Consider the following 19,961-nt stretch of genomic DNA (forward strand, 5'->3'; position numbering starts at 1 on the left):
TCTTCACACAGCTCCGCCTTCCCAGCTCCAGGACAATTAGCTGTGGGTGCCCTAAAGGCCACTGTCCACGGCCAATACTATGGTTTGTGTGCGGTGCTGTGGGAACCATCCCCGTCACACTGGGACACTTGGTGTGGCTCTGGGCTGTGGGTCCAGCCCTGGGCAGGAGCATCCCAAGCCCACCGGGGAGATGGTTACAAGGGGCGCGGTTTCTTTCTCCTTTTGGCTCCCCTCTGCCCCTGGCCCTGAGACAATCAGTAGTAGGTGTGGGAAGGGCTATCCTGCATGCCAGACACGGAGGCGTTGGGACAGCCGGCTCCTGCCGTGCTTCACTATGCGGTTCTCACCATTGTATCTGCAGTCAGTCCCAGGTTTTTTTTTCAAAAGAACTAGTCCACCTCCAAACACCAATCCATGGTTTCCCCACACTGCAGCGTGGCTGCCAGACTTTCAGCAGGCTCACTCACTCGTTTCGGAATGCAGACTCCTGGTTTCACCAAATGCACAGTCCCTGTGGATTTAGCAGACCTTGTCCAGCTGGTGCATCACTGGAACTGGTGTTCTGAGTCACTTTCTGGCTTTTATCTAGTATTTTCATGGAGGTGTTTTTTTGCCCTGTCTTACCTAGCCGCCATCTTGGGTTCTCTGCCAAACAGTTTACAATGCAATTTACAGAACAACAATTTTTGTACCCATTTCATGGATGAGGGAAACTGAGGCCCAGGAAGGTTAAGTCATTTGATCAAATTACACAGCCAGAAAGCAGTGGGTCTGGGATCTGCACTCAGGCAATTCAGACACCTGATCTCATGCTCCTCACCACCTTGGAGAGGTTTAGAAACTTATCAAATTATAAAATTATCAGACTTTTTAGAAACATAAAAAAGGGGAAGAAACTTTGTCTAGAAAGATTCTTTAGGAAAAGTTGAAAGTTGTTACATCTGAAAAGTACTGTGGATTGGAGAACATCTCATCCCTGTCCTGACTTTTTATTCAATATGCAGAACAATGGAGTCCATGGTTCAAAGAAGTCTGTGCCAGTTTGTATATATTATGTCCCCCAGGAAAAGCTATATTCTTTAATGCAACCTTGTAGGGGAAGACTGATTAATCTTTTTGATTAGGGTGTGACCTGTTGGTTGAATGTTTCCATGGACATTTGGCCCTGCCACTTCAAGGTGGGTCTTGATTAGTTTAGTGGATACTTTTAAAAAGAGCCAACAAAGACCCAGATGCTTGCTGATGCTTGGAGATGCTTGGAGATGCAGACAGAAGGAAGTTTGGAGAAGCAAAGCTAAGAGATGAAGCCCAGTGTTTGCCCCAGCTAAGAGAGGACCCCAGACGCTTAGAGAGAAACACCCTTGGAGAAAGAAGCAAAGACACACAGGAGCTCTTAGAGAGGAGCTAAGACAAAAGCCCAGAGACATTTTGGAGAAAGCCATTTTGAAACACAACCTGAGAGCAAAGGACCAGGAGATACCAGCCATGTGCCTTCCCAGTTGACAGACATGTTCTGGATGCCATCAGCCATTCTTCAGTGAAGGTATCCTCTTGTTGATGCCTTAGTTTGGATACTTTTATGGCCTTAAGACTGTAAATTTGTAACCAAATAAAACCCTTTATAAAAGCCAATCTATTTCTGGTGTTTTGCAGACACCAGAGGGCAGCTTCAGCAAACCAGAACAACCTGTACCTTTACTAATAGGTTTTGTGAGGACCCAGCTTTAAGTTGGTCAAAGAAATCTTGGTAATGCAAAATGTACTGGCCAGAAGGGTCCTTCTCTGCCTCTCTCCTGTGTGACCTCCAGCAGCTCACTGCTGTCTTTATGTCCCTGCCAATCCCCAGATGATAATGCAACCCTCCCTCCCACAGGAAAGAAGGAAGGGGAAAACACTCTGTAAACCACAGTTGAATGCAAATAATATTAGGTGAACCATATGAAATTGCCATCTTTGCCAGTCAAAAATGGCCAAATATTGGCAACTTTACATGATTAATAGAATACAACTAATAACAATTATCATTGATGAAATTCTCTCTCCTGATCCTAGCACTGTGAGGTAGGAACTATTACTGGTCCATTGTACAGGTTAGGGAACTGAGGCTTAACTGTACCAAGATTGTTATACCTGGGTCTGACGACAGAGCCATGATTTTTCGATTACTGTCGGGAATTCTGAAATAAGACACCCAGCACTGCTACTCTCCCCTGTGACGTTAATGATTACTGGAAACCAGTTACAGAGACAGGCTCTGGTTTGAGTGTTACAGACCCTAAGTTATCCCTATGATTTTCCATGCCTGCAGGCCCCTTCTTCCTTACTTAAAATTTTCCTTCCCTGAGTTAGCCTAATTCCCGAGACAGCCACTAAGGTTATGGTCACTCGTGGCCAAACCCTTCGCTCTCCCTAATTCATCACTGAAGCGTTGGCTAGTCTTAACGAAAACAGGCGCTTTCATTATTTGTGGGTCAGAGCGCGATTTTCTGCGTGTGTGTGTATCATTTCCTGACGGGGAGAAGCAGCCCAGGTTAGTCTCCTTATCTCTCCCTAGGGCGGGGCTCAGCGGCCTCATTTCTAGCACCTGGAAAAAAGCACCCTTCCCCTCCGAGCCAGGAGCCCCCCAAGCTCCGCGGGCGGGGGGTACACCCGGGTGGAGACGCCACGTTCTCCCTGAGCCCTTCTCCCTCCTCAGTAACGTGCGAGATCTTTCGGGGGCGAAACTATTTGTTTCATTATCAAATATTCGGATCTGAAACTCGATACAACGGTCGCGGTAAGGCGGAGAGCTGCAGGGATGCGCCTTTAGCAGGGTTGCGGGGAAATGCAGGAAAACCCAGGTGCTCAGATCTCAGAACCATCCGGATCCGGCCCGGCCCGGCCCAATCCCGCAACTGCGAGACGCCGCCTCTCCCCAGGAGCTCCAGAGCCAGCAACCCAGGCCCCGCCCCCAGAGCCGCACCGGAAATCTCGGCCTCCGCGTCCTCCGGCCCCGCCCCTCTCCTCCTCGCCCCGCCCCCGGCCAAGTGGCCCCGCCTCCGCCGCCCTTTGCCCTCGGCTCAAGTGCTGGCGCGCGTGTGCGGCCGGGGGTCGGGCGGCGGTTGCGTGGGAGGCCCGGGTTTCCGCCTCACGCTCCCCCATCCGCACAGGCCCTGGCCGGGAGCCGAGAGCTGCTGTGCGCCTGGCGCGCCCTGCACGTCTCCGCGGCCCGCGCCAAGGGGAGGGAGGGGAGGCGGGGACAGGACCCCTTGGCGGGCAGGGCGGGGAGAGGTGGGGGCGCGGGGAGCGCTCGGGGTCACGGCCCTTTCTGCTCGCAGAACCGCGCTGCCCGGGTCCGCGTGGGCAAGGGGGACAAGCCGGTGACCCACGAGGAGGCCCACGCGCCGCACTGCATCGCCCACCGTAAGGGCTGGCTGTCGCTGCACACAGGTGAGGCCACAGCGACGTGCCAGAGACAGCAGCACGCCCACCTCAGGGGCACAGGAAGAGGAGCCCTCGCTTTTGTTCAGAATGTTAAAGGACGGTTAAAAACAAAAACACCCACTAATGGCAAGCAAATAGAAAATGAGCATGTGTCCAAGATTTTTGTTTAACTCATTAACTAATGGTGGAATCAGAAATCTAATAAAACCGGTTCAAAGGAGTAGTAGTAAAAAAGCCGAGACATATACATCAGGAATACTGAAATGAATTTGAATATAGATACAAAACTGTTTTTTTCTAGCTGTGGGGATGGGGATCAGTTGAACCTCCAAAGAATAGAAATTATTAGCATGTCTGTAGACAAGAATTATTTTGCAGTGTTTACCAGTTATTCTTCAGTTTAGCCAAGACCTAAGATAACTCAGGCAATACAGGTCTAAAGGCTCCTTTAGAATCACATAACAGATGAGTGTGCTCTAAGTAATGCCAGGTTTTCCATTTAAGCACGAAATGTTTCTCTACAAGTACATATTTGTTTGGCTTCTGTGGGTAGGGAGAGGTTCTTAGTTTGGATGTCTGAGATGCACTGGGAAACTTATTTATAATATAGATTCCTGTCCCCAAACCCCTCAGGTCTGGTTCTGAGGTCTGGGCGTGGGGTGTGGAGAATCTTTTAACAGATTCCTTAAGTGTTGCAGGAGGCTCCAGGGACAACACTGTGCAACTCTGCTGGAGGCTCTCTCAGGAGAGAGCTTGTGTCTGTAATCTTAGAAGTAGGTGATGGCCTCTAAAGGATGGCCTGTGCTTCTGTAAGCCAAGACAGAGTGGGAAAGGGGCCAGATCATCCTTTTGTGCCGTGGCTTCAGGCCTCAGTCTCCACTTTTGTAAAACAAATATAATGATATCATCAACATTGCAGGATTGGTTTGAGAATTAATGAAATAAAGGGCTTTGTTGTTATCCCACTGGTAGAGGAAACAGAATAGGCGGTGGGATGGGGCATGGGGGCGAGAGCCCATAGCTTGTGGGTGTCACCTGTGGAGTCTGGCAGGTCCCTGAGGCAGCTGGGCTGACTCTTCTGTGATGTCCTTCTCTCCTCAGACAACCTGGACGGGGAGGACCATGCTGCAGATTGAACAGTGGAGGATGTCTTCCTGCACAAGTTCCTGCTGGTACCTTCCCGGGCTGCCTGGCTGACCAGGTGGAAATCTGTGCCCTGATGCTCAGGCAACTGCCTGCCCACAAGTACTGTTTCCTCATCGGCTACAGTGAAACTCTGCTGTCCCCCTTCTACAACTGCTCTGTGTGTCTGCATCTCCAGGCTGTGCCATCAAAAGGTTGTGTATTAAGTACCTATAGGACAATAGCTCCCCCTTATTTTTTTTCGCATCAAAGGATAGAAATGTGCGGGAAGGGAGTGAAATAGAATATCGGGAAATGCATCCCCTCCATGTAAGGAGGCCTTATTTTTAAAGCTGCTGTTGAATAAAGACCCTCTCTGCTGTTCTGCCTGCAGTGTGTCTCTACCGTTTAGGTGTGTGAATGAGAGCAGGGTTTCCCCAGGAGGCTCCCTGATTCCCAGGAAGGTCTCAGGTTAGCAGAGTTTCAGCTCTAGCTCTACTTCATTGAGTACCTTGTACCAATCACAGTGTGGGCACTTTACCCAAAGTTTTTTTATTCTCTCTAAGTGGAAAGATCCATTTTTGCTGATAATAAAGTAATCAATGTCAGTTTTTAAAAAATCAAAACAATATGAACATATATAAAGAGAACCAAGAAGCTTTCTTACAATTCTACCCCAGAAAGAATTACTATTAACACTTTATTGGGTTTTATTTCCAGATGTGCCCTTTTACAGAAATACTCTAGAGCATACTCATCTGTTCATTCATTCAACAAACATTTACCTTCCCTGTGGCAGGCTCTCTTCTAAGTGCCTGGGATTAATTAATGGGCAAAACATTCCAAGATCATTGTTTCATGGCACTGATATTCTAGCGGAGGGGACATGGTTAGGCCACTTAGAAACTCCAAGGAGATGAAGGAGGTAGACATGCAGGTAAACAAGCACAGAGCATTTCAAAAAGTTGCCTCCATGAAAGCCAGCGTGTGGTGCTGCAGGAAGGAGAGGGTGGGGGGAAGCAGGGATCCCTGACTTTCAACCTCACACTGACTGTGCTGGTTAGAATGTATTATGTCCCCCAAAATGCCATTGTCTTTGATGTAGTCTTGTGTGGGCAGACATATCAGTGTTGATTAGATTGTAATACTTTTGAGTGTTTCCATGGAGATGCGCCCCATCCAACTGTGGGTGATGACTCTGATTGGATAATTTCTATGGAGGTGTTACCCCACCCATTCAGGGTGGGTCTGAATTAAATCACTGGAGCCATATAAATGAACTGACAAATAGAAGGAATTCAGTGCAGCTGAGAGTGACAGTTTGAAGAGGAGCTGCAGCCAAGAGGGACACTTTGAAGAATGCACAGACGCTGAGAGAGTAGCTGCAGATGAGAAACAGTTTGAACGTGGCCATTGAAAGCAGACTTTTGCTCCAGAGAAGCTAAGAGAGGACAAACACCCCAAGAGCAACTAAGAGAGACATTTTTGAGGAGCTGCAGCCTAGAGAGGAACGTCCTGGGAGAAAGCCATTTTGAAACCAGAACTCTGGAGCAGACACCAGCCACATGCCTTCCCAGCTAACAGAGGTTTTCTGGACACCATTGGCCATCCTCCAGTGAAGGTAGCCAATTGCTGATATGTTACCTTGGGCACTTTATGGCCTTAAGACTGTAACTGTGTAACCAAATTAAACCCCCTTTTATAAAAGCCAATCCATTTCTGGTGTTTTTGCATTCCAGCAGCATCAGCAAAGTAGAACACTGACCCTCATCCTCACCCTGACTGGACCTTCATGCTGATCCTGAACTTGACAGGGACCCTGGCTCACTAACCCTGACCATGATGCTGGCCCTTACCCTGACCCCAACCTTGACTCCTCCTCACCATGATTCTCACTCTGACACTGAACCTGAACATCAGCCTCACTCTCTGGCACTAATCCTCTCCCTGACCCTGTCCCACAACGTAGCCTTCACCCTCAACCTCAGTGTAGCTATGACCATCACCCTCACTGACCATGTCACTGACCCTTACTCTGCCCACAACCCACACTTGACCCTGAATCTGCCCTTCCCTTGACTGATTCTCAGCCTGACCCTGACTTTGTCCCTCGCATTTTCCCCAACCCTCCCCTGCACCCTGACCCTCCCTTGTCCCTCACCTGGACACTGGGCTTCACTCTGAACCTTACACGAACTCTCATCCTGACTTTGATCCTAAATCTGACCCTTTCCTTGACCAAGTCCCTGACTCTGGACTTCATTCTAACATTACCCTGAGCTATACCTAGATACTGGCCTGGAACCTTAACCCAAACCTGACCTCATCCTTGGACACTTTATGGCCTTAAAGCTGGTGCTCAGCTTCTCTCTGTCCATGACCCCTCATACAGACCCCTAATGTGACCTTCATCCTGAAACTGAGTGTCATGTAAATCTGACCCTGACTCTTCAACCAGACTTTCACCTAGACTCTGATCCTGACCTTGACACTGAGGCTCAGCCCTCACGCATACCGTGTCCTTGATCTTCTCCCTGACACCCTCAGCCAGGCCCTGTCCCTCACACTGATCTGAACCTGACCTTCACCCTGACCCTGACCTTGACCTTCATTCTGACACTGCTTCTGACTCTCAATCTGACTGTGGACCTTTTAATCTCAATTTTACCCACACCCTGTTCCTGATTCTCACCTAACAGCAACCTGAACATTTTCTCACCCTCGCCCTCACCTTGAACTTGACCTTGACCTCACTGATACTGATGCCGAACCTCAGCCTGAACCTGATCCCTTACCTTGATCCCTTATCATCATCTTGATTTTGACCCTTTCCCTCACCGTGAGTGATCTTAAGACTTTTTTTAAAAAAAATTTTTATTGTAGTAACTGACATAGAGCACAAAATTACTCTTTTTCACCATATTCAAGTATACAATTTTAGTAGTACTAATTTATATTCACAATATTCTGCTACCATCACTTCCATTATTTCTCCTTTCTCATTAACTCAAACAGAAACTATTTACACATTAAGCTATAAGTCTTACCATCCTGCTCCCTCCTGTACCCATTAACCTGTAAACCACCATCTGTCTGTACAAATTTTACTTCTTGTAGGTATTTCATATACATGAGATCATACAATATTTGTCTCTGTGTCTGGCTTACTTCAGTCACCACAATGTTGTGTGATACATATAGCATCTCCTACCTAACCAGGGATTGTCCTCCCCCGCCCTCCTTAGACATCCCTTCCTGGAACACCCTGGAAGCATGGCGAGCTTTGGCTGCTATAACCTTGAGTGCAGCTCACCTTTAGCACATTTCCTTTGAGAAAAGAGCACATAGCAAAATATTTTCCCAATACTTGCATGCAAGCCCCTGCTACTCAGGCACCTTTTTCCTGTTAAATATATTGTTATGCATAATCTGTGGGGTGGTTGCCATAGATGCAGACACACTCAGGTGAACATCTCTGCTGTTTCACCATCCATTGCAAGATAACTGCAGCTCTGTACGGGAGGTATTAGGGGAATTTATCATTTCCTCTAATAAATGCTTTTGACTGACCACTCTGGTATTTAATGCCTCTTTCTTTGGAATCTCAGAAGCCCTATTTGTGGCAGTCCCAGCTGGGTCTTCCCCTTTTTCTTCTTTCAGGGTGAGTCCTGCTGCTGGTTCAGTGGGACACAGTTGGTGTAGTCAGCCGGATTCGGGAGACACGGGCTGGGGAAAGAGGAACTGGCAGTGAATTCCACGTTGGTTGCAAGGGTCTATGTTGGGCTTTGTCACATGTTTTGTAGACATCTGGGTCTGGGATTATGGTGATGCTCTAAAAACTCTGGCAGGTCTTGCCACCCTGCTGAAATGGCTAAAGTTGCATTCTGCTGGCCAAGAGGTAAGGCAGCTGGTGACTGGGGAAGGGTGGCCCCTCTGGTGGGCAAAAGAATGGCTCCCAAAGCATGGTTAGCAGTTGAGGCCAGAATATGTGAACTGGAGGAAAAAGTGCAGTTGGAGCAAAATATGAGGTCAACTGCAACTTTGCGGGAAACTGATGTGGCAGGGAAGGTGGAGAAGGGGAGTCTACACTGAACACCTGGGCATGCTGGTGAGCAAAAAGGAGTGGGAAAAGCCTCTCTAACCTAAAACTTTACAGCAAATGCTCCCAGTTGGGATGCAGAGACATGGAATTGTTTAGCAAGATTGAATCCGAGGAGTATGAAGTAATTATCTCAGAGAATGGGTAGGGGAAGTGTCTGCTTGCGCATCTCCTTACACAGAAAAGGTAAAACAGACTAGACCAACAGGACCTCAAGGGCCCCCTCTGTCAGTAAATCAAATATATTCCACCTGAAATAAACCCATGTGGAGCTGACTGATAGCACAATCTCTTTCCCTCCATATCCTAAGGAGATGGGTGGCATGGCCTGTAAGTTTATAGGACAGTGCAGCTGATGGGGTTGTCTTGTGAGGCTGAGCGATGCTGAAAAGGTAAGTAATGCCACCACCCACCATCCATCAGACAGCGCTGACATGGGGCGAGGTGGTGCTGGGCAGTCACACATTTATTATTGGCTCATTAATGCCTGCCATGAGGCATGGCTGTCAGAGGGGGAAACGCCAGGAGACACCACCACTCCCTGGAATACTTTTGAAGGAGTGCAAGCCCACTGTTCTGGGGCCCTTGACCTCTCCACTTTCACAGCAGGTATGAGGAATAAATTAATAAAATCAGGACCTCTCGGTTGGAAGGGAAACTTCCTCCCTGTCCTAAGACCTCTGGTTGGTATCCCTGTGTGTGATGTAGGACAAGCCCTTGCTGGGATAGGAGAGGTTATTCTCATGGAAAAGGCTGATACTGGGACTCTCACAGAACTCATTATGGCCTCCACCAGCAGTTGGTGAACTGTCGTTAACCTGGTGAATGCCTTTCTCACAAACCCACTCCTGCAGGAGGCCCAGGATCAATTCACTTTCCAGTGGCAAGGCCCATGGTTTACTTTCACTGTACTACTGCAGGGAAATTGCAAAGCTTAAAGGTACGGAGTTCATATTGGGAAAATGGAAATGTTTTGGAAATTGATGGTGATGCTGGTAGGAAAATACGGTGAACGTAATTAACAGCACTGAAATATATGTATTTGAAGGTCGTTAAAAGGGGAAGTTTTAGGTTGTGCATATGTTAGTAGAATAAATTATAAAAAAATCCATGGAACTGCATAACAATTGAATCCTAAGGTAAACAATGGACAATTATAGTAGAATTATCTAAAATATACTTTTATCAACTGTAACAATTATTCCACACCAATACAAGGTGTTAATAACAGGGTGATATATGGGGATCTTGTATTTTATGCATGATTGTTCTGTAAATCCACAACTTCTGTAATAAAAAACATTTTTTAAATAAGAATAAATGACAAGTCATTTGTGTTCAGAGTGAGTTCTCTGTATTTATCAATGAGGGGCTTTAAAAGTATTTTTATTTCCATCAACACTTTTAGAATCTGCTGCATTGCAGGGGACCATCTATTCAAATACTAAAAACATGAGGGTTTTGCCTATAGGCTCCTGGGAAGCATGTAAACTTTTCATCTGCAAAGAGTCAAAGATTTACTTCTTCCTCTCCAATTTGGATGACATTTGTTTTCTTCTTGCCTAATTGTTCTAGCTAGAACTTCCAGCACAATGTTGAAAAACAATGGTGAGAGTGGCCATCCCTGTCTTGTTCCTGATCTTAGAGGGGAAGCTTTCAGTCTCTCGCCATTGAGTATGATGTTAGATGTGGGTTTTTCATACATTTCCATTATATTGAGAAAGTTCCCTTCTATTCCTATTCTTTGAAGTGTTTTCATCAAGAAAGGATGTTGAGACTAGAGTTCTGCACTACCAGAAGCTTCTGCCAGCATCCGGTTTGCATTGAGACCACAGGGAGAGCAGCAGCCTCGGGCCTGCAAGGCAGCCATGATGGACACAAGATGGTGACAGTGACCATAGCTCTGGAATGTGAGTCTCCTCCCTCTGCTGGCAGGAGCAGGTCGCTGGCACCAGCACTGGCAGAGATGACACCCCAGAGGCGTGGCAACTGCTACACTGACAGGTATCAGTCCCCATCCCCTTTGTCGTGGGTGTTGGTGGGGCAGAGTAGTAGTGATTTGGCAGCACCTGCCCATGGAGTCCAGCAATTGGTGGTCTTGGACCAACTGTTCACCCGAAGTCCTCTTTTTCCTGACCATGGCTGCATGGAGTCCAAACCAGGTGGAAATTCAGTCAGCACCACAGTTCTCCAGGAGCACTGAAGACTGCCAGCCCTAGGGGTGAATGGTGGGCACTGCAGTTTGGCAGAGAATTTGCTTAGAGAGATTCAATTAAAAAAAGGAAAACTCAGAATTGCTTGAAAATCTGGAAGAGGATATAGATTGGAAAAAGACCCTGCAAATGCTGAATTGAAGAAAGAGAAGAAATATCAAGTAGGAAATTCCCATCCCAGACCAGCCAGTCATCTCCCCTCACCCTCACTTGCTCTCTGTATGGGAAAGACACAGAAACAGCAGAATGGAACCCTCCCATATGGGACACAGATTTTTAAATCTCACAGAAGTGAAAAAATGAAAAGTGTTTGAAAACACAGTGACAGGGGAGGACATTTCAAGGCCCAGATAAGTGAGGAGCAAAGACAGCAAGAAAATGTGGACAGACACACATTTCCAGCCCTGGGTCTGTAAGCCCTTCCCCCAATGTTGAGTGACGCAGGAGCGGGTGGCCATTGCATTGCCTTGGTGACAGCTGGAGTGCTGGGTCACTGAGGGAGTACTTTGCCAAGGGAAAGCCTCATATTGAGTGAGATTTTGTCCAGCAAAGTGGGGCATAGGAATCCCACAGTTTAAGCCAACCTGGGTCATACAAAGCCTGTGCTCAGAGGCAAAGCAGCATCTGAGGACAATTAAGTTATTGAACACTGCCATCTTCTGGACAGTACAGAAAGTGCAAGGGAAGAAAATACTCTTTAAAACAGGTTTCAGACCCTTTCATAAGAGCACACGAGCTGGTGCCCTTTACAGAAACCTGGCCCTATTTTGGCTGAGAAATAGGAAAGATCCAAGTGTTAAATCATGTCCCCCAAACAAACCCAGGTTTGCTAGCCAGTGGAAAATACAGCACCACTGGAAGCCAGCAGATTTGTATTAACACACACAGTGAAATTGCTGGGGTGCCCACTGACTACTTCCCATCCCGGTGGCAGTCCATGGTGGACACCTCATTTTCAGGGAAAGTCTGGGGGGGCAGAACCAACCTGACAAGTGGCCAGGGAGAGAAAAAAGAAAACAGAGATCAAAGTCAACCAACAAGAATCCTTAGGCAAAAGAGAGAAAACAAACTCCCAAATAAACCAATCAAGAAAATCAGATGCCTAGACACCAGCAGAAAATCACAAGCCACATCAGGAAATGGGAAGATGTGGCCCAGTCAAAAGAAAAAACTCACACTTCAACTGAGATTTATGAGTTGAAACAACTAATAACAGATGTTCAAACAAATCTTTTAAATCAAATCAATGAAGTGAGAGACTGTGACAAAAGAAGGGTATAAAAAAGACACTGGGTGTTCATAAGGAAGAATTTGTGAGCTTGAAAAAACAAATGGCAGAACTTATGGGAATGAAAGATACCTTAGAAGAGATGAAAAACATAATGGAGACGTACAAGGGCACACTTGGAGACTCAGAAGAAATGATCAGTGAGATGAAGGACAGGGCATGTGAAATCCTGCACACAAAGGAACAGATAGAGAAAATAATGGAAAAATATGAGCAGAGTCTCAGGGAACTGAGTGACAACATGAAGTGCATGAATCTATGTGTTACAGGTCTTCCAGAAGGAGAAGAGAAGGGAAAGCAGCAGAAGGAATAATAGAGGAAATAATGAAAATTTCCCAATTCTTATGAAAGATGTGCAATTACAAATACAGGAAGCACAGCATCCCCCAAACAGAATTGATCCAAATAGCCCTACTCCAAGACACTTACTAACCAGATTTTCAAATGTCAAAGACAGAGAGAAATCTGAAAGCATCAAGAGAAAAGCAATGCATCATATACAAGGGAAACTCAATAAGACTAATGCAGATCTCTCAGCAGAAACCATGGAGGCAAGAAGGCAGTGGTATAACATATTCAAGACACTGAAAGAGAAAAACTTCCAACCAAAAACCCTACATCTGGCAAAACTGTCCTTCAGACATGAGGGAGAGTTTAAAATATTTACAGATAAACAGACACTGAGAAAGTTCATGAACAGGAGACCTCCTCTACAGGAAATACTAGAGGGAGTGCTACAGACAGATAGGAAAAGACAGGAGAGAGATTTGGAAAGGAGTGCAGAAATGCAGATATCAGGAGATAGAAAGAGGGCAGAGATTAGGCCTTTGATGTTGAAGGAGTATAGAATGTTCTAGAGGATTGATTGTGCTGGTCTAGAAATGTAGAGCAATACTATCTGATGGTAGCACAATATTGTAGTACACTGAAAAAAGATGACTGTGAATACAGTTGAAAGAGGAAGGTTAAGGTCTGTATGACACCAGAAGAAAAGGTAGAAGATAAAGACTGGGACTGTATAACTTAGTGAATCCTAGAGTGGCCAATGAATGTGATTAAATGTGTGAATATAAGAATGTTTTTCATGAGGAACTGACAAGAAGGAATGATGTTGTGAGGTATGTAAAGAAGTGAATGGACTGTGAGGACAGTAGGCTGAGTGAAATAAGCCAGAAATGAAAAGACAAACATTATAATGCCTCATTAATGTGTACAAAGAATAATGTGTAAATTCAGAGAATTGTTCAGATATGGCCTCTCTCTCTAAGTCAACTCAGCAGGTAAGCTCACTGCCCTCCCCCTTATGTGGGACATGCCTGTCAGGTGTATAAGTCTCCCTGACAATGTGGAATGAGACTCCCGGGGATGAGGGTGGACCCTGCATCGTATGATTGAGAAAGCCTTCTGGACCAAAAGGGGGAAGGGAATTGAAACCAAGTAACATTTCAGTGGCTGAGAGATTTCAAGTGGAGAAGAGAGGTCATTCTGTAGCTGTGCCAGTTTGAATGTATTGTGTCCCCCAAATGCCATTATCTTTGCTGTAGTCTTGTGGGGAAGATGTTTTGGTGCTGATTGGATTTGCTTGGAATGTGCCCCACCCAGCTGTGGGTGGTGACTCTGATGGGATGTTCCCATGGAGGCATGGCCCCACACATTCAGGGTGGGCCTTGATCAGTGGAGCCATATAAATTAGCTGACTCAAAGAGAAGGAACTCAGTGCAGCCGTGAGTGACATTTTGAAGAGGAACAAGCTTGCTAGAGAGGAACGTCCTGGGAGAGAGCCATTTTGAAACCAGAACTTTGGAGCAGACACCAGCCATGTGCCTTCCCAGCTAACAGAGGTTTCCCAGACGCCATCGGCCATCCTCCAGTGAAGGTACCCGGTTGTTGATGTGTTACCTTGGACTTTATGGCCTTAAGACTGTTACTGTGTAGCCAAATAAACCCCCTTTTTATAAAAGCCAATCCATCTCTGGTGTTTTGCATTCCGCAGCATTAGCAAACTGGAACAGTAGGTTACCTTATATGTTATATAGATATCTCTTGTTAGTCTTTAGTTTATCAGAATAGTTAGCAGGAAATATCTGAATCTGTTGAACTGCAACCCAGCATCCTTGATTCTTGACGGTGATCATATAACTATATAGCCTGTATGGTGTGACCTTATGATTGCGGAAACTTTAAGGCTCACACTCCCTTTCCCCAGTGTAAGGACAAATGAGGACAAAAGGTAAATGAATAATATGGAAGAGGGAGGTATGGGACATTTGGGGTGCTCTTTTCATTTTTATTTTTATTCTTATTTTTATTTTTTGGAGTAATAAAAATGTTCAAAAATCAATTTTGGTAATGAATGCACAACTATATGATGATACTGTGAACAACTGTTTTACACATTGGGTGATTGTATGGTATGCAAATGTATTTCAAGTACAAAATTTTCAAAAGTAAATGAGTGGGGGAGGAGTGGTATGGGATGTTTTGAGTATTCTCTATTACTTCTATTTTTATTCCTATTTTTATTTTTTTGAGTAATGAAAATGTTCAAATATTGATTGTGGTGTTGAATGCACAACTATATGATTAAACTGTATGGTAGGTTAGTATGTTTCAATAAAATTACATTAAAAAAAAAAAAAAGGATGTTGAATTTGTCAAATGCCTTTTCTCCATCAATCGAGTTGACCATGTGGTTCTTCCCCTTTGATTTATTGAACGAGACTTGCACACCCGGAATACATCCCACTTGATCTTGGTGTATAATTCTTTTAATGTGCTGCTGGATTCAATTTGCGTGTATTTTGTTGAGGATTTTTGCATCTATATTCATTAGAGATTGGTCTATAATTTTCTTTTTTTGTAGTATCTTTGTCTGACCTTGGTAAGAGGGAGATATTGACTTCTTAGTATGCGTTAGGTAGATTCCCCTCCTCTTCAATTTTTTTGAAGAGTTTGAGCAGGATTGCTACTATTTCTTTCTTGAATGCTTGGTAGAATTCAAAAATGAGTTTCTTATAGACAGCATATAGATGGGTCTTGTTTTTTAATCCATTCTGCCATTCTATGTCTTTTGGGGGGAGGAATTTAATCCATTGACATTTAATGTTATTATTGTAAGTGCAGTACTTTCCTCTACCATTTTGTCTTTTGGATTTTATGTCATATCTAATTTTTTGTCTCTCTCTCTCCTTTTGCCCTTTCTGATAGTCCTAATTTCTACCCTCTTCTCCAAACCTCTCTCCTGTATTTTTCTATCAGCTTTTAGTACTCTCTTCCATATTTCTTGAAGCGCAGGTCTCTTATTCACAAAGTCTCTCATTATCCGTCTGTCTGAAAATATTTGATGTCTCCCTCATTTTTGAAAGACGGTTTTGCTTGTCTTTCAAAAATTCCCAGTATCAGCATAAGATCTGGCTTCTGGCAGCAGAGGACAAAGATTTTTCTTCCAAGATTGACTGAAAGGAGTGTAGGGGTGGGAAGTTGAGGGACTGAGAAATGACCCCGAGTTTCTCAGCAGAATAAGGTCTACTGGGGGAAGATCTTGAAAAGGGCTAAGAGCAGATCAGTTGCTGTTGAGGATGGAGAGGAGGGTAAGAGGAAGTTGTGTGCGAGTGTTGTGGGGCAGGGGCACAGACATCCTCACAGGGGATAGGGAAGTCCCGCGGCAACTTTTGAAAAGTCCTGGTTGAGTCCCGGAGAGGCATCCGAGGGAAAAGGCTGGTTGGGCCTAGAATCCGCCCTGGGAGGAAAGGGGAGCTGTGGGGGGTGAGGAGGAGCAGTTGGGAAGTAGAAGACACCGGGACGGGATCCAGCTGGGAGGGGTGGAGATATACTCCGGACCAGGGTAGGCAGGGACCCTCGAGGGGAGGAGGCTCTGCGGGGAATGTGTCTGGAGGATTGGGTAGGGGACCCTGGACGCGACTCTGGTGGGACGTTTGAAGGGGGTTTTGAATGGGCGAGAAAGTCTGGGGCAGTTGAGAGGAGTCAGGAAAAGGATTGTGAGGGGCTGAGCTTCCTCCTTCTCCGCTCCTCGCCCACCTCCTGAGCCCGGAATTCCGCGGCCCCCGTCTCGGGGGAGTCTGCAGCGCAGGAGGTTCCAGGGCGAGAGCCAAAGAGGGGGCTTAGCCCTGCTGAGTAACCGGAAGCCTGCACGGGAGACGAAGAACCGCCATAACGGGAGCTGCGCGCGCACCCTGAGAAGGCGGGCCCCGCCCTTTCCCCAGGTGTAGGGGGAAGCAGGGAATGCGCCCCTCCTCCCCGACGTGGGCGGAGACAACGGCCGCGCCCCTCCCCCAAGTGGGCGGAGACCGCGTGCGCGCGGGGCTTTCATTGTGACTCCGCCCTCCTGGTCAGCCCCCAGAGATCTGACCCCGCCCCCTTTCCCTTTCATCGTTCTCATTGCCCAATCGGCTGGGAGCATTTAGGCCACGCCCACGTTCCGCGCTGCCTAGTATCGCCCTGGTCGCGCCTTGCGGGCTCAGTCACACATCGGCGCGGTAGCGAGCGGAAGCGATTCTGCAGCGGTTGCCCGGATCCCGGTGTAGTGGCCCCCCCACCCCTCCCCTTTCCGCGATGTCGGAGGAAACCCGACGGAGCAAGTTGGCTGCGGCCAAAAAAGATGGTAAAGCGCACTGGGTCCTGTCTCCCGACCCAGCCCCGAGGCCCCTCGGACCCACCGCGCCGTGGCCGAGTCGGAGCCGCCCCTGAGGCAAATGGGGAGAACCCTGGACCCCCCTTGGCGCCCCCTCGTCTTCTCAGCCAGTCCCGCCCCCTCGGCCGCCCACCTCCCGCCCTCGCCCGTCGCTCCCGGGTGACTTTGGGCCGGTGACTCCCGGGATCTCTGGTCGCGGCGCAGATTTCCAGCTTGAAGGGACTCGGGACTGTGGGACAGAGGCAGAGGTTTCAGGCTCCCATACTCGGGGCGGTGCCGCATCCTCAGACACTAACAGAGTGAAAACCCCACACTTCTCCAGTGATCTCGAAGCCTTTACAACATCGCTGGGTGACAGCGGGGAGAGCTGTATCTGTTTGCTTTGGTTTTCTCCCAGGTTTCTACTCTCCAGAGAGACTTTCAATGTTTTTTTTTTTCTGTAGCTCACATTCTAATACTCTGATTCTGTGACCAGAATCCCCCTCAATCGGTGCTCTTGGGAGTGAGATTTGCTTATCTTCTGTGGAATAAATCCGAGGAAACTGCATGAATTTCACTGTTGGGAATCTTCCCCATGTCATCTTCTCCACCTAGGGTGCTCTGAAGAGTGCTCGGGGTATGAAGTGTAGATGTGCAAGAAAGGACCCCGAGGTCTGATTTCTAAATCACACATGTACTTACTGGTCACGCCCATTTAATGTTTACTTTTCCATGTCCACCTCTGGGTTTGCCCCCTGCCAGTAACAGGCTTTGAGCCAGAAGTTTAAGTAGAATTGTCTTTTTGTTTGTACGGTTGGTGGTGGCATTAAATCACATTGTGTATAGGGGCTTAGATTTCTCATGAGTCTCTCTCCTTTTCCTTTCTGCAGTTGAGAGAATTTCAGCAGAAAGATGGAACTGGTGTTCCTGCAGGAGCCAAAAAGAAAAGGAAGATCAAAAATGGCAGTAGCCCCAAGAAACCAACTTCTGGTGGCCCCTTGCCCAAGGATGTGAGTCTTGGCTGGCCTGGCTCCCGGGGATAGGGATGCTTAAGGTGCAGTAGAGGGGAAGGTTTAAGATTGTCAAGAAGAAGTATCAAGTACCGGTTAAGAATTCTGCCTTTGTCTCCCTCTGCTAAGGATATGGTTTTGAAAAAATCGTTTTAAGTTCTTAAGGTCTCTGTTTCCACATCTATAAAATAGGGGTGAAGTTTAAATGAGATTCATAGCTGTTTTCATATAAACCCCTTAGTACAGGGTCTGGTATAGAGTAAATGTTCAATAAATGGTAGTTCTATTTGACCTATTGCTCTGGTGATTTTCCTCTTTCGCAGCCTCAAGGAGAAGCCAAGTTGATGCAAACAGCTACTTGCCATCAGGCTCTCCCTTTAGTAAGTCCCAAAGGGCCCCCGGGTGTGATGAAGACAGCCCCCAGGCACTAGGATTAGGAGAAGATCTGAGTGCTGAGTCTCTCTGCCACCAGTTTGCTGAGTGACCTCGAGAAAATCTCTTCCCTGAGCCTCAGTTTCCTTATGTGTAACATGATATTGCTGGACTAGAACAGCGTCTTTCAAACTTATTTTTAGCTGTAGCCCCCTTTGTTCAAGTGAAATCTTACTCAAAAGTCTGTTTCCCCCACCCTATGTGAAGCTTCATTCAGTGAACTTTTCCATTTATCTGTATACATTGATTTCTGCCTCTGGCAATGCAGCGAGTGACTGCTGGGAAGGATGACACAGCCCATGGGATCGATCCCCTCCTCTTCTTGAGCATCCCATTTCCCTGAGCCCACCTCCTTCTCCTGCCCTGACTCTTGCCTCTTTCTAAGTCACTTCTCCCTTTCTCCCCCCTACCCGTTTCCCCCTTTTGTCTCCAGGAGTTTCTGAAGGTGTTGGTGTCTGACCTTCACCGCTCCAACGGGGTGACACTACCCCACTGGACAAGTGGAAGTTGAGGCAGTGCCAGGACACCCCCCACCCCCACCCCCGGCTTTTTCTCTCCCTTCTGTGCATGCCCCCGAGGATTCCCTGGGTTGGGGGATACTTTCATCTGGCTTATTTTATGTTGCTGTCATTAACCGTCAGCCTGCTCATGTCTCCTTTTTCAACTGCTTGATTGATGGGTTTTTTTCCTTTCCCCACATCTTTTATCACCTTGGAGAAGGTGGAGGTGTACCTTGAGAGTTCAAGGTAATTTCAGAATAACTTTCAGAGTAGGGATATAGGCTCTTTGGGCCTTAATACTGAATGTCCAGTCTGTGGGGATGTGGGACGTGATTCTCAGGAATGAGCCTGGCTGTGGCAGTGAGGGATTGAAAATGCCTGCTTGACCAAAAGGACAGAAAAGAAAGGTAACAAGCTGTGGTCACACTAGGTGAGAGATTGCAAATAGAGTCGAGAGGCTATCCTGGAGGTTTCTCTTGTGCAAGCTCCAGCTAGACATCCCAAATGGCCACAGTATGCCATGCACTTACCAAAAGTAGTCCCCAAACACCTAGGTCCTCTGCCTGAGAGTCTATAAAAGATGCACTTGCTAAGTTTTATCTTTCAGAAACTTAAATCTACCAGTGTTCCTATCCAAGACAAGTCCTAAAACCAGAGTCCTCTTTGAGATCAAGCATGAGATTCGGCCCCCTTCCCCATTCTGTCGACACCCCATTTCAATATGAACAAGTTAGGGTGCTCACTGACTAGACACCCCTGAAGATGGAGAAAGAGATTAGGTGAGTGGAAGGGGTAGCAACAAACAGGATAAGGTTTAACAGAGGTCTGTGAAAACTGAGAATTTATATAATTTTATACATACAGATAGATAGATATAGATAAGATACAGATATAGATTTGGATGCTGGGGTGTTGGAATGGCTGGAAGGAGGTAAATGACATGGTGGAACTGTAGCCTACAGCGTCCTTTGGGATTTGCTCTATAGCTGCTCATTGAGTTGTGCCTTGAAGGTCTTCACCTTTCTGTATATACCTTATATTGCATAATAAGGAAAGAACTGAAACTGTGGAACTGTAACCCATAACAATTTTTGAAATTACCTATATGACTCCTTGTTGAGCTGTACGTTGAGAGATGACACCTTTCTCTATGTATGTTATATTTTACAATAATGGAAATGGCTTGAAGTTGTGGAACTGTGATACAGTGACATTCTTTGAAAATTGCTCTCTACTTGTGAAAT

The 19,961-nt window shown here is 46.6% G+C and overlaps 1 protein-coding gene and 1 pseudogene across 1 annotated transcript; both read left to right on the forward strand.

The window, feature by feature from the left end:
- Window positions 1-285: 285 nt before the first annotated feature.
- Window positions 286-4,934, forward strand: LOC119535493 (annotated as a pseudogene).
- A 5,592-nt stretch (window positions 4,935-10,526) lies between these two features.
- On the forward strand, window positions 10,527-19,674 carry LOC119535494 (golgin subfamily A member 6B-like). Its single transcript, XM_037837814.1, has 5 exons — window positions 10,527-10,554; window positions 16,597-16,766; window positions 17,666-17,785; window positions 18,109-18,165; window positions 18,651-19,674. The coding sequence occupies exons 1-5, from the start codon at window positions 10,527-10,529 to the stop codon at window positions 18,726-18,728; spliced, it is 453 nt and encodes a 150-aa protein (XP_037693742.1). The 3' UTR covers window positions 18,729-19,674.
- Window positions 19,675-19,961: the final 287 nt, after the last annotated feature.

This window comes from Choloepus didactylus, chromosome 5 (assembly GCF_015220235.1).
Source record: "Choloepus didactylus isolate mChoDid1 chromosome 5, mChoDid1.pri, whole genome shotgun sequence".
Classification (NCBI taxonomy): Eukaryota; Metazoa; Chordata; class Mammalia; order Pilosa; family Megalonychidae; genus Choloepus; species Choloepus didactylus.

What these genes read in the sequence shown, in the direction of transcription:
- LOC119535494 (XM_037837814.1), top strand. Translation starts at nt 10,527, where the DNA reads ATGGTGACAGTGACCATAGCTCTGGAAT. An exon ending in AGTGACCATAGCTCTGGAAT is followed by an intron (nt 10,555 to 16,596) that starts GTGAGTCTCCTC and finishes CGCGCTGCCTAG; the next exon opens with TATCGCCCTGGTCGCGCCTT. An exon ending in GTGGCCCCTTGCCCAAGGAT is followed by an intron (nt 17,786 to 18,108) that starts GTGAGTCTTGGC and finishes CCTCTTTCGCAG; the next exon opens with CCTCAAGGAGAAGCCAAGTT.